The 14,631-nt window shown below is 50.9% G+C and overlaps 1 protein-coding gene across 3 annotated transcripts in view; it reads right to left on the bottom strand.

Moving 5' to 3' along the window:
• The window catches only part of MPPED1 (metallophosphoesterase domain containing 1), a 73,687-nt gene that overhangs the window by 23,123 nt on the left and 35,933 nt on the right, over positions 1 to 14,631 (bottom strand). For all 3 annotated transcript variants that reach the window (XR_009357005.1, XM_059187206.1, XM_059187208.1), the window contains exon 4: positions 757 to 982. Coding sequence is in view for 2 of the 3 variants with exons in the window: in XM_059187206.1 (XP_059043189.1) it covers positions 757 to 982 (226 nt within the window). In the remaining variant the exon portion in view is untranslated. The remainder of the gene's footprint in view (positions 1 to 756; positions 983 to 14,631) is intronic.

Below are 14,631 nucleotides of genomic sequence, written 5' to 3'. Positions count from 1 at the left end.
ACCATAATCATCATCACCACCATCACCATCACTATCATCACCACTACAATGGCCATCACAACCATCACCCCATCACTATTGCCATCATCATCACCAGGGCTCTGAAGGACACATGGACCATCACACAGAAGAGTCATGACTCCTTCTCACCATGATCCCCACTGAGCCAGGGATGAGGCCTGATGATTGTGTGTGCCCAACAGAGAGTAAGAGCCTGATGTGTACTCGTGAGTGAAGCAACTCTCATCCCTGACACAGAAAACCAGGTTTTGGCCTTCTATGAAAATCCCCACAGCTGTTCCTCAGCCTGGCTGATCACTCGTCACCCCTCACCCAGGCTCGTTTGGTGTATGCCAGGAGACATGGCAACAGGGAGAGTCCTAGCATACAGAATTAGTTGAAAGAAGGCGTTCTGGAACCAGAGTGCCTGGGTTTAATCCCAGTTTTGCCCCTTCCTGGCTGTGTGACATTTGGCAAGATCCACACTCTCTGTGCCTCCTCACAGAGAATAGCAGCCATCTGTGTGTGAGACAGACAGCACAGAGGACACAGGTGATATGACGACTTACCAGCTATTTATGCGGAAACCAAGGCTCAGAGAGCAGCCATGACTGGCCGGGGGCCACACTGGGGTATGAGGAGGCTGGGGTCTGGAATTCCCTGGTGCTTCTCCCAGTCCCACTTCCCTCTGCGCCTTCAGTCCCTGCTCCCCCAGCCCCCCAGCCGAGGTCAGGAAGGCGCTCAGGGCGCACTCACCACGGCGAGCCGTAGATGCGGAAGCCCCGCACGGTGACCTCCGAGTCCTGCAGGTAGACACAGTTGGTCAGCAGGGACTGCACGTTCTCGTAGTTCTCCGGCTTCAGCTTCGACACGGACGGGAAGTAGTAAAAGTCCTGCTTGATGAGGTCAGCCATGAATTCCTGGTCGAACGTCAACTCGTGGTTGCCGGCAATCACGATCTTGTACTCGTAGGGCAGGCTGCCTGCAGGGGTGGACAGAGACACGCAGCGCCCTGCTGTGGGCTGGCTGAGAGCCACCCCCCAGCCAGGGGAGGGTGGCGGGCGAGAGCCCCCGGACTCCCCGGGGGGAGCAGCACCAGCTGCTCGCTACCCCATCAGTGCCCTCGGATCAGAGGCGGCGGCCACCGGGCCCTCCCTCCTCCCTGCAGCCTTCCTGTTCTGGTGGCAGCTAAGTGACAGGCCACCAGACCCAGGCCAGCACGAGGAAGCTGCACCGCTGCCTCCGGGCCCCTGGCCTCACCTTCAGAACTTGACTGCCTCCAATGGCTCCTTTGTCTAGGCCACTTTTCCCCTGAGAGGAGACCCTGCCCCAGGCCTCCAGGCCTGGTCCCCAGCCTCACTGTCCATGGACCACGCACGGGGGGCCTGACTCAGGAGCCTCCACGCTCCAGCAAGAAGCACAAGTTCCTCGCAGAGCCTGTGTGAAACCTCTGGAGACCCCCCACTTGGGGAAAGGCCCAACCTGACTGTCCAAGCCAAGTGCAACCCGAACAAAGCTGTCTACGCAGACCACAGGCTGAATCAGCAGCAGGTCCTTCCAGCCTGGCTCGGTGCAGAGCCCGGGCCATTCTCCCACACCATCACCCCTCAAATAAGCAAGTCACTCAACCTTTCTGAGCCTCAGTTTCCCCTCTGATCAAGGTGGGTGTGCCCGGGGAATGCCCCTTCCTGGGGGCTACGGACCTTTCAGGCTCCTCGAACTTCACAGAGACCCTGCCTTGTGACTGGCTTCCCAGGGGAACACAGTCCAGGAACAGCTGGGCCTTCCCGCCCTGGCCTGTGACATGAAACTCTGGATCTTCTGCCCCGTGAATGTTCTGTCGAGAACCCAATTCCAGAAATGCCCCAACGTCTAAGGACCATGTGCCTTACTGAGTCCTGATGCTCCCAATATCAGATCAGATGGGACAGACATGCAGTCAGACTTGGCTCCCAACAGGTGCTCCAGGAAGAAGTGTGCTTTTCCCAGCCCTGTGTGAGCTCCGGGAAGAGGCAGGGCGAGCCTTTCGGGCAAACAGTAAGTCGTGAGAATGATAAACAATAACACAACAATGTTTTGGGCACCGGAACTACAACTATTGTATTCAAATTACAAAGGAACAATAGAGTCCAGATGTAGTTGGAACCTTCTCTCTTCCCGCCCTGGCCCCACCCCTGAAACCAGGACCTACACATCCTGTCTGGTCTTGAGCTCTGCGGCCTTGGCAAACCGCTGCCCGAGGGCCATCTGAGTCTTAGCCCAGCCCCGGAGTGGGGAAGGGAGCAAGACAGAAGTTTTCTGCAAAACTGGCAGAAAACCATAATCTTGCCCACGGTGCCTCTCCAGGCACCCCAGAATCCTTCACAGGTTTGAGAAAAGAGGGTTTTCTCCTCCTTGGCATTTATCAATTCTAGGAGCCCTGAGACAATGACTAGCTCTATGGCCAGGGCCCCAGGCCCAGCTCGGCCACTCACCAGCTGGTTGCCTCAGTTTCCCCACTATAAAGCAGGCAAACCGCTCTGGGGTTTTGCAAGACACTGAACAGAAACGCACAGCCCTTGGTATCCACAGTGTCAGCTTCTCTGGGCCACCGCTTGCAGACCAGACCTACCCACAGGCACATTTTGTTTGGCATAACTTTTCTATTCGAATCTGGTTGCCAATGTAACCCCAAAATGCCATTCTTTGTTTTCTAAAAATTGATGAATCAATTTTAAAATTTCATGCCTCTGGCCCAGACAAGGGCTGAGTATCTGTGCCTCCCTCAGACAGGAAGCTGATATCTGTTTGCCCCACTCCCCACCTGTCCCTAGGACCCACACCCAACCCACAGTCATTCATTTCGAGGAACCGCCCACTCCCTGCAGGCCCCCGCCCCTCAGTGCTGCCAGTCTGGGCTCTCCAGGCTCTCTGTCTCCCTAACGTGCCCACCCTGCTGGGCCCGGCCCAGAGGTGCTGAGCACCTGCCTGTTCTCCAAGCTGAGCCAGAGAGCTGCAGGTACAGGATGAGACGTGTTTGCTTTACTCGCCCCATCCCTGGCAGGTCCCAGGAGAAATCTGGCAAATGAAGCCACCGACAGCATCACAGGGTCACATGGAGAGAGAAGGCCTCAGCGGCCCTGCTCCAGCTGCCGGAGGGGAGGGGGGAGTTTTGCAGGGGCCTGAGCATCTGGGGAAGGGTCGTGGAGGACACCCCAGAGAAGACTGCCATCTCCTGGACCCCATCGTGGGGCCAGGCACCCTGGATAAAGGCCGACCCCTCCAGTCCCCATGGAACTCTCCGAGATGCGCTCTGTAGCTGGAGACATGAGGCTCTCAGGCCAGGAACCTGCCCAGGTCCCACAGCAGGTGAGCAGGGGCGGGGCCGCGGGACATTGGTCCAGCTGATCCCGCATCTCTGGGTCAGCGACTCTGACTCCTTCAAGGCCTCCAAGCCATGGAGTCAGCTGGGAGCGCTCGCTGAGCCCCTTCCCACACTGCAATCGGGGGACGAGGGGTGGCCTCTGCTCACCGCCTTCCGGCTCTGACTCTGCGTTTCGACTTCACGTCACCCATCCGTCCCAGTCTGAGCCCGCCCCGGCCGGGGGAGCCACACTAATGTATTTACGTCCTGTCTCTGACTGGGGGTGTTACTTAAGCTGATTAACAAATGACTCCAACTGTACGGTTCCATTTATTTCTGCAGCTCCCGACTACCGGGGACTGGGGAGTGAGCCCGAAGCTGTCAGCTCTGCCCTGTTCCTCCCACCTCCGCAGAGGAGGGAACTGAGGCTTCTTCCCTCCCAGGGAGGAGTGGATGGAGGTCAAGGCTCCTGTACACAAAAAGCCAGGTGAGGACGGGAGCAACAACCTGATGCCTGATACCCTCAAATACTGTCTGGGCTCTCCCTGAGAAGCAGGTGCCACGTGGCTCAGAGGCAGGGGGCACGTCCATTGGCAAACACACCGATGGCCCGGCACCGCGCCCCTCTGAGCTGGACGTCCAACCACAGACATACCTCTCTGGATTGTCACTTGGACCTGGCAACTCGCCAGCTGCGTATAACCATCACAGGCACCAAAGCAGAACTACCCCCATTTTCCATCTGGGAAAAGCAAGGCTCAGAGAGGTTACCCAAGTTTCCCTAAATCACTAATGAGGGGACTGGTAACCACAGACGGCACTGGGTACTTGGTAGACCTTGGGGCTTGGCCTCACCAAACTCACCCAGAACTGGCACCCCAAACCATCATGCCCACTGCCTCCTAGTGAGTGTGCGGGTGAGTGGCGGGTTGGAGGATGGATGGACAGAGATGGACAGACTACGGATGAATGGGTGGGTGGGGAGAAATGGGTGAATGCATTCATTAATCAATCTATCCATCCTGGGATAACTCTGCCTGCCTTCTTTACCCCAACCGACCTCCAACTCCTGGATCCCCTCACCTTTCCTCCAAACCATTTCTCCAACTGTCCCAACAGAGCATGTTTTCAGACCCATGTGCCTCCCCGCCCCCCAACCCTGAATGTCCGTCTTTGAATCTTCTCCGATTAGACCTGCTCTCTCCCAGATGGGGGTCAGAGTGCTGGAACTAAAGCTCTGGAATGGACTGACCATCCTGGAGTGGTGTCGAGAAGTCCCCTCCTCTATTCTAGAACTGCTATCTCTGTTGTTACAGCCCAAGGTTGCCTTAGCTTCCAGGTGTTCCCATGATCCTGCAGCTCTTACCAGCTTGACTGTGGATAAAATGTCCCTGAACAACCAGCACAGGCTTTCTTGCTTGGCTTCTGCCTTCCTCTGCCTCTGTCTGTGCCGTGAAGCAGGGGAGAGTTTGTGGACCTTGGTGACTGGGTAACTGGTAGGGGCTTTGTGGGTAAAAAGATGAGATGAATGCAAAGTCTCCAGCACACAGAAGAAATTAATGCTGTTCCCTTGGTCCTTCCCAGCGGCAGGGAAGCGGGCTGGCCTGCAGGGGAGCCGCCCAGTACGTGAGGGAAGCACCTGCCTGACAAAGTGCCGGAAGGGCCTGAACACCGGGAGAGGGACTTTTCTGTAGCAGGTGAAGCTGAGAGAGGGGACAGATGGGTCCCCGTGGTTTTTCTTACCCACCTCCCCTTGTCGGCCCCTCAGAAGCAAAGAATCTAGTCAGCCTACCCAAAAATCCCATCAAACCAGAAACTTGCTTTCTCGCTGGAGGCCGGGCCCCATTGGAATACCACCCCCCACCCCGTTCCAGACCCTAGAGAGACACCGTCAGGGACACTTTGATCAATAAGACTCAGTCATGAGTTCAGTCCCAGAAGTGGCACACAGGGGTTCCATCCACACCACAGAGCAAACGGAGGGGGAAACTGGAGATCAGAGAGGGGACGGAACTGCCTGAAGTCACAGTGGAGAACCAGGACGAGAACCCCTGCTTTCCCGCCTCGGGAGTGCTGGACAGCGGCCACACCAGCCTCTCCCGGGACATGCCTGATGCGCTGTGGACAGGAAAAGAGGAGGACAGGTGGGAGGAGCTAAGCATGGGCGTGACAGGCTGGTTAGGTCCTGGGCAGGGGGCTGATCTCCCAACCTGATCCTTGAGAAGCCCCAAGACCTCAAGGAAACCAGCCCTGCTTCCAGAATGCTGGGTGTTGTCCTACCTGTGTATTCTGCAATGCTCAGACCCTCTCCCTAAACGCTTCCTTTCTTCTCGACCAGATTATCTGAGCTCCTGGCATTTGCTAGCCATGGATTTGTTGGTAGTAAAAGGACCATTAGGTACAAGTCAGCTGAGCAGTAGAGGATGACCGTAGCATTTGAACTTTCCCCTTGCTGTATATATCCTAATAGATACGCATCCACATACAGATGCCACAAGGCAGCAGGTGTGCACGGCGTTCGGGGCTCACAGAGGGGCACAAATGCAAACCTCTGCTACTTGTGCTTCCAAGATTAATCTCCTTCCGAAGGGCTACAATTCTTTTTTGCTCACGCTTATCCGTCCCATCGAACAGAAAGTGCTGCCTCCAAACTGCATAATCCGTTAAATTCAACAAGATCTGTGCAGCTTCTCTATAATCTATGCCATTCCCGGAGCGGCGCATGGAGCCTGGCAGAGTTTTAGTGTTCTCTAAATGCAGCGACAATCAGGAAAATGCCCACTTATGGCTTTTCCCGCCCATTCCCATCTCACAGAACACAGCAGAGGGGGATGGAATAAAGAGACGGCGTAACGATCTCTGATTGCATTTTTAGTACATCTTTGACAGTTCTGTGTTTAAACACTTGCCAGTGTCTGGGAGACTCACATTAGCAGGCTTCCGGGTATGGCGCGCGGTCTAGAATCACACTGAGAGGGAGCAAGCCCCATGACTCTGCTTTGAGCCCCCGGTGGGTCTCGACACACCTCGGGCGCGTTAGTGCTTGGGGTGGACTCGCACAGCCAAGCACAAACGCAGGACACGGGCCGGCAGTGCCGAGGGATGCGAGGCTCTGCGTGAAGCTGCAACAGGCAGGAGAGGTCTGAAGACGCGTGCCTGGGCCAGGGACTGGAGCCCAGGGACAGGAACACGCACAGCGGCTGTGCCTGCAAAATTTGTTTTCTGTTGTCCTGATGTGAGCATTTCCTGGTGCAAGGCGGTGTCATAGGCAATTTACATTTTACAGTCAATGCTTCTTCCCACAGCTTCTTCCCACAGCTCCCCAGGTAAGAGGAAGTCTAGCCACAGAGGGGCTCACCATGGAGCCCAAAAAGCCTGAATCCTATTTCCACCTACTGGCTGATTGGCCTGGGGTGAAAACTCACTTCTCTGAGCTTCAGGGTCTTTGTCTGTAAGAAGGATTTAGGATTCTTGCAAGAAGCACACTAGGAAGATTGCAAAGCACCTGTGCTGTGCTTACCCCAGGATTTGTTTAATTCAGGTGTAAGATGCACAGAATGGAAATGACTGTCACGAATGAGGGAGTTTATACTTCCAGATCCCTAAACACAGGCAGCATTCAGGGCCCTACTGGCCGCATGGGGAAGCCAGAGTGGGTCAGGAGGCAGAGGGCGTGAAGAAGAAACCTGGACCAGAGCCTTGTTGTGGTTTCCAAGGGACAAGACAGGGAGGCGAGGTAAGTGAGTTTAGGACTGGCTAGGCTAGACAATTCAGGCAGATTCGGGGGCCCAGAGGCTGTCCCCACCTGTTGGGTGCCTGGGTGCATGGGGCGACCTGGAGCCCAAGTGGGAGCTGAGAGCCAGAGAGCCTATAAAGGAGTGGGGTGGGGGTGGAGGCAGAGGCTCTGAGTGGGTTGGTTTGTATAGGAAAGGCATGGTCAGAGGTGGGTCCTTTTACTCTCTCTCTAGAACTGGTTAACCCTGGAAGAGACCATGCCTCCAGGCTCAGCAAGGCCCTAAGATGTCAGAGCATCAGAATATGGAAAGTCACAGGCATGTGGATTCAACCTGGATGAGAGCTGATCCAGTCCAGAAACGTTAGCCGGGAAAATGAAGATGAGGACAGAGGGCTAGGGAGGGGAGGTCACCGCCTGGGGTCTACTGGCAGGTCACCCTGCCCAGAGCTGGGTGTGCAGGTACCCAGGGCGGGAAGGACCTGTCCTGGGACAGCGGGCCCCACACCGACCTGCAGGTAGGGCCTGCCACCATCCCCGTCTGGCCTGTGGTCCAGCACGGGAGGGTTCTGGATTCCCGACTGAACGCTGGTGCCCATATTTAAAAGGCAAATGCAATTTTTCTTCTGCTCCATCCTAATAGCCAAAATGTTTAACTTTCAAACATTTGTTTTTCCTGGGAAGTGTTTTAAAAACAGGAACATTCAGTCCTAATCATCTTTAAATGCCTGGGCCAACTACCACTGTAGAGTGACTTCAGGCTCAAAGGGACAGCCAAAACGTTTCTGCATCCCACCTCCCGAAAAGAAGGCCAGATGCCACCAGAAAGATTTCGCAGGAACCTCCCAGGAAGCCACAGCCTGGAAGGACACACGTGTGCAAAGGTGTTGGAGAAAGACCTGGGGCCTTAGGTAGGGGCCGGGCTGGTCACATTCAGTGCTTGGGGTTGTGGCGCCCCCTCTGGGCCAGGCCCTGTTGGTGCCCTGACCTCGTCTCGCACAACATGCCCATCCCTGCCCTGCCCTGCCCTGCCCTGTCCATGCTGCCTCGGCCGCTGGAGGCCTCCTGTCTTTTTCTCCTGCTCTTCCAACCACCTGGGACCCCTCCCTGCCCTTCTTTCTGAGGCCACTCCAGCTCCACTCGCCCTACACAGGCTCCCAGCCTGCCCAGCCAGTGCTCTTGCTTCTGCCACCGGCCAGGACACCCTCCTGGGACCTGCCCGTTTCCTCTTTCGCGCCCAGCCCTGGGGCATCGCACACATTCACTGAATCCATGAGGTATTATCACCCAGCAGGACAGATGATGAGGGTCAGAGGGGTCAATGACCCACCGAAGGTCGCCCACCCAGTCCTCGAAGGATGTTCTGGAACGTAAAGCTAATTGCCATGAATGGGACCAATGATCATTAAGACGCCACCAGCCCGTCAGGTGGCGGCCTCCAGAAGCTGTGCGTCGTGTTACTCCGTGTTCCACGAGGAGGGGATGCGCAGGTCTTGACCTTCTGAGAGCCCTTTCAGCTCTCCGAGACCTTCCAGGCATGTGTGTGAGCAATGCTGGGGTGGGGGCTCCCCGCCGGCCGTGTCATGGGGTAAGCATGTGGGGCCAAAAGGACGCTTTCACTGAAATGGCATCTGAAAGTGCATGTCCCTCTACTTGTTGCTGACATCCCAGGACATCAACAGTAAAGCAATCAAAAAGGCACGACCCTCCAAGGACAAAGGTTTGGGAGCTGGAGGGATGGATGAGTGGACTGGCTGCGCTGAGCAGAAAAAACTGAAACCAAAGCCTTGGGAGAGGGTTGGGGGAGGAGCAGGGAAGGGCTGTGGGAGGGGGTGTCACAGGAAGCCAAAACAGCTGTGCCCAGAGGCCCCAGAGGGCTCAGACCCAGGCGTGTGGTTGACCTAGAACTTGTAGGAGCAGGTGGGTCTGGAGCCCTTCCCCATCACACCCACTCAGGGAACCAGGCTCTTTCCTGCTAGTCTCCACAGAAGAAGGGGGTTTCGTTTCAAGGGAAAATATCAGCTCTGAAGAACCCTATTTAGGGACCATCAGGCCGGAGGGAGGACGGGCAGCAAGGTGGGGGCTGAACCAGAGGAAGATACACTGAAAGCATAAACATGGTGACTTTGGAGACCCCAGGTCCCTTCCTCACTCAGCTTGCGAATCCTGGGAGCCAGGCTTGTAAACGGGGAACCCCTCTCTGGGGAGAAAGACAGGGCCAGGAGGGAAACCTACAGACACAGATATAGGGGGTTCTGCCAAGGAGATGGCCAGGTCCCCATCATGGCAAGCTGCCCCCTACACACACACACACACACACACACACACAGGATCCTCAGAGCTGGGAGGGAAACCTCCAGGCTGAACATGGACTCAGAGACCAAAACAAGCAGAAGAAAGGAAATTGGAGAAAATGGGACGGATGCAGGAGAAATAACTTAATACATAATTAACACCCTCAGTGAGATAATAGAAGAGATTGCACCCATGAAATTCTAGAAGGGTGCTCTTCACAAAAGAAATACAATCGTAGCAGCATTTTAAAAATTGGGTTAAAGAGTGGGAAGATAAAGTTAAGAAAATCTCTCAGAGACTGAAACAAAAAGACAATGACATGAGTGCCAGGCAAGAAAAGATACAAAAATCAATTGTATGGGTTGTAGAAGGAGATGTCACAGATAAAAGAGAAGAGGGAAACTTAAAAATATACGAACATGAGAAAATATTCCAGGATTAAAAGGCAAAGTTTGCACCATTAAAAAGGTTGCCCAAGTGCCCAGAAAGATGAATGAAAAAAGACTCACAACCAAGGCACACTGCCCAGAAACAAGAGAGCTCAGACACTAAGGATGAGGTATGCAAACAAGGGTGGGGTTATCCCTGGCTACACCCAAAGTGATGAGAACGTTTTTGGAGCAGTGCCTTCCAAATCCTGACGGGAAATGGGCTGCAGCCCTGGAATTCTATAGCTAGGCAAATGATCAGTCACGATTGAGGGCAGAGGAAGGACCTTTTCTGACATGCAACTTTGCCTACTTGCCTACCTTATTTATTGCACTCCTTCTCAGAAGACTACTGGAGGGTGTGCTCCACCAAAATGAGGGAGTAAACCAAAAACAAGGAAGCCACGGGGTGGAAGAACCAGGGGCTCCAGGATGGAAGACAGGCCGAGACTCCAGGATGATGGCTGTATGCAGGATCAACAGTCCAGACCACCTGGGGTCAGAGGCTCAAGGGAAAATGAGAAAAAGGAACCAGAAGTTGGCTTAGCACAGCTCATCATACTGTGGTGGGGCGGCTGGGGGGGGCGGTGTGCCTGGGTGGCTCAGTGGTTAAGCAGCTGCCTTCGGCTCAGGTCATAATCTCAGGGTCTTGGGATCAAGCTCACATCAGCCTCTCTGCTCAGCAGAAAGCCTGCTTCTCTATCTCCCTCTGCCCCTCCCCTCCACTCATATTCTCTCTCTTTGTAATAAATAAATAAATTCCTTAAAAAAACAAAACACAAAAACCTCTGCAGGACACAGGAATGAACCGTGATGGGTACACAGAAAACAAGCAAGCACACAAAACAACTGACTACTTTAGGAAACACAACAAGTTGCAAAACTGTCTTAGAACAATATTAAAAAGACAGGAGAAGAGATATGCGTAGATGGGTGGAGTGGCTGTGTCTCTAAATCTACATTTTTTAAAGATTTTATTTATTTATTTGATAGACAGAGATCACAAGTAGGCAGAGAGGCAGGCAGAGAGAGAGGGGGAAGCAGGCTCCCTGCTGAGCAGAGAGTCCGATGCGGGGCTCGATCCCAGGACCCTGGGATCATGACCTGAGCCAAAGGCAGAGGCTTTAACCCACTGTGCCACCCAGGTGCCCCTCTAAATCTACATTTTTAATTGTAAGAAATTAGGAGTAACATCTAAAATTGGAAAATAAAAGAGTCATAAAAGGTTGTTACTTAGAGACACCCTGGTAATAAAATCTACCAAGATTACCTGGGGAATGGGAATCGGGACTGAGGAGGGGCCTGGAGAGAGGACTGCTGGTTTCATCATAAGCCTCTTATCACATTATGACTATGTATACATATTACTTTAATGCAAATAAAACTCAAATAAAAAGGCAACAGGAGGCCAGGGGCTCCTTGCCCACTTCCTAATTCTCTCCAGGGGTAGCCTGACCTCTCACTTGCTCTGCCTGTTGTTCAAAACCTAGACCCAAATCAAACCAAGGCACACCTAAGACCAACTGAAAGACAAAAACGGCAGAAAACCTTAACTGGTTGGTACCTCCGATATCCTGAGCATTTACGTGCTGGGATTACTCTGGCAGCCAGGTTCAAATCTGGCCAAGCAGGTCTTCGCCTGGGCTGGTCAGGTAGACATTAATGATATCACAGGTGTCCCCTGCTGAGACCCTGAGACAGGCTCCCTCATGCCCTATTTCTAACTCTCAACATAACAGTCTTGCAAAATGGGCAGCATGTTTGAAAGATACAGATAAACACTGGGTCTCAGTGAGGTTATATAACTACACAACTGATCAGTAGGGAAGTGGGAATCTGAACTCATACCTCTCTGAGCTGAAGCCCATGACATCCCCCTCTCTGTCACAATCAACACTTATGACATGTGTCGAAGGTTTTTCTACTAAACATTCCTCCAAAAATAAAAAACTGTTGCCATATATTTATGTCCTTACCAGATCTCTCCTGTTATGAGGAGTTCCAAATGATTTTATTTTAAATGACATAATACTTTTGAGAAGATCTTGTGGCTCTCATAAACAGCTTTTGAAGACCATTTGAAAAACAGTATAGATCTTAGAACAAATTGAATGAATTCAGCAAAGGAGCAGGATACAAAAACAATATGCAAAACACTCAGTTGTGTTTCCATACACTAAAATCAATCTAAAAATAATGCCATTTGCAATAGCATCAAAAAGAACAGAATACTTAGGAATAAGCTTAACCAAAGAGGCAAAAAATCTGTATGTTGAAAACTACAAAACATTTGCTGAAAGAGATTAAAGAAGACACTGATAAATGAAAAGACATCCCATGTTCATGGATTGGAAGGGTTCATATTGTTAAGATATCAATACTTCCCAAAGCAATCTCCAGATGCAATGCAATCCCTACCAAAATCCCAATGATGTTTCTTGCAGAAATAGAAAACCCATGCCAAAATTCATATGGAATCTAAAGGGGCACCAAATATCCAAAATAATCTTGAAAAAGAAACATAAAGTTGGAGGTCAAACACTTTCTGATTTCAAGGCTAACAAAAAAGCTAGGCCAGTATGGTACTGGCCTAGATACAGATGCTGATCAATGGAAGAGAAGAGAGAGCCCCAAAATAAATCTTCACATATATGGCCAAAGAGAGGGAGAAGAGGGGAAGGGGCAGAGGGAGAGGGATAAAAAAAACCTTAAAGCCGGCTCCACACCCAGCATGGAGCCTGACATAGGGCTTGATCTCACAACCCTGAGACCGTGACCTGAGCCAAAATTATATGATCCAATGATTTTTAACAAAGGTGCCAAGACCATTCAATGGGAGAAAGGATAATATTCTTAACATGCAGATCTGGGAAAACTGACTATCTGCATGCAGAAGAATGAAGTTGAACACTTACCATACACCACATACAAAAATTAACTCAAAATGGAACAAAGACCTAAGAGTAAGAGCTAAAACTACAAAATTCTTAAAAGAAAACGTAGGGGCAAATCTTCACGAATATTCGAGAAATTGATTTCTCGAATATAATACCAAAAGTGCAGGCAACAAGAGAAAAAAATACTTCTAAATTAAAATCTGTATCAAAGGACACCATCAATGGATTAAAAAGGCAACCCACAAAAAGGGGGGGGGGGATATTTGCAAATTAAATTTCTGATATGGAGTTAACATCAGAACATATTTTAAAAACTCTGCAATTCAACAAGGAAAATGTAGACAAAGGACTTAAATAAACACTTCTCCAAGGAAGATATACAAATAGCCAATGAGCACATAAGATGTTCAAACATCACTCATCATCACAGAAATGCAAATCAAAACATGGCCAGATACCATCTCACACCCATTAGAATGGCTGTTATCAAAAACCCAGAAAACAACGAGTGTTGGCAAGGATGTGTAGAAATGTGAATCCTTGTGTGCTGTTGGTAGAAATACCAAATGAAATAGCCATTGTGGAAAAATTCCTTGAAAAATTAAACACAGAACCGGCATACAACCCAGCAATTCCACTTCTGGGTATATGCCCCAAAGAACTGAAAGATAGGTCTCCAAGAGAAATGTGTCCACCCATGTTCACAGCAGCATTATTCACAACAGCTAAAAGGTGGAAGCAACACAAGCATCCACCAACAGAAGACCAGATAAACACAATGCGGTACATCCATACAATGGAATATTGCTCAGCCTTTAAAAAGGACATTCGTGGGGCGCCTCGGTGGCTCAGTGGGTTAAACCTCTACCTTCGGCTCAGGTCATGATCTCAGGGTCCTGGGATCAAGTCCCGCATCGGGCTCTCTGCTCAGCGGGGAGCCTGCTTCCTCCTCTTTCTTTCTCTGCCTGCCTCTCTGCCTGCTTGTGATCTCTCTCTGTCAAATAGATAAATAAAATCTTTAAAAAAAAAAAAAAAAAGGACATTCATTCTCAAACATGTGTGCACCATGAAGATACACTCAGTGAAATAAACCAGTCACTAAAGACCAAATACTATATGACTACGTCTATGAGATCCTTAGAGTAATTGAATTCGTAGAGACAGGAAGTAAGATGATGGTTGCCTACAGGTCGGGGGAGAGGATATACAGATGTAAAGTTTAATAGGTATGGAGCTTTGGTTTTACAAGATGAAAAAGTTCTGGAGACAGGGGGGCGGTGATGGTTGCACTACACTGTGAATGTGCTTGATGCCACTGAAATGTAAATTTTACAAGAAGTTAAAATGATAAATGTCATGTATATTTTACCACAATTTAAATTTTTTTAAAATCTCAGAAAAAGAAAACTAAGGACCTGACTCCCAGACAACTAGAATTGTGAGCTTGTGGAACCATAGGTTCCTGGGACCTTAGAATCCTAGAAATGCTCTTTTAAAATCTTAGAACCCTGAAGGTCAATCTAGAGCCTCGGCTCCTTGACCAACTTCCACCGCCCACCCCCACATCAAAAGGTCCCAGCTGAGAAGCTTCAGAACAGGAAGACCACACCTGCTCCTATCTCCCCAGAAAACTCCTAGCATGGATTTCTCCTAGGGTTTGACAGCCCTGGACAAAAGGCAGGGTTACAGGGTCAGACACCTAGCCCTTGTGTTACTGAATATTGTTCCAAAAGGTTTCACAGGTGCCTTCTGGCTATAAACAACTCTTTTAAAGAGGAGAAAATACAGCCCAAAATGATGTTTTTTGGAGTAGCCACTGAAATAAGTATTCAAAAATGATTAAGACCAAGTCTTCCTATTTTTAAAATGTTTCTTTGTAAAACCCACCATTTCAAAGCTAAAAAGACATTTTAGATGTTAGGATCCACTGAAGTA

The sequence above is a fragment of the Mustela lutreola genome, chromosome 8, assembly GCF_030435805.1.
Source record: "Mustela lutreola isolate mMusLut2 chromosome 8, mMusLut2.pri, whole genome shotgun sequence".
Classification (NCBI taxonomy): Eukaryota; Metazoa; Chordata; class Mammalia; order Carnivora; family Mustelidae; genus Mustela; species Mustela lutreola.
This window is presented reverse-complemented; position numbering and strand designations above follow the sequence as displayed.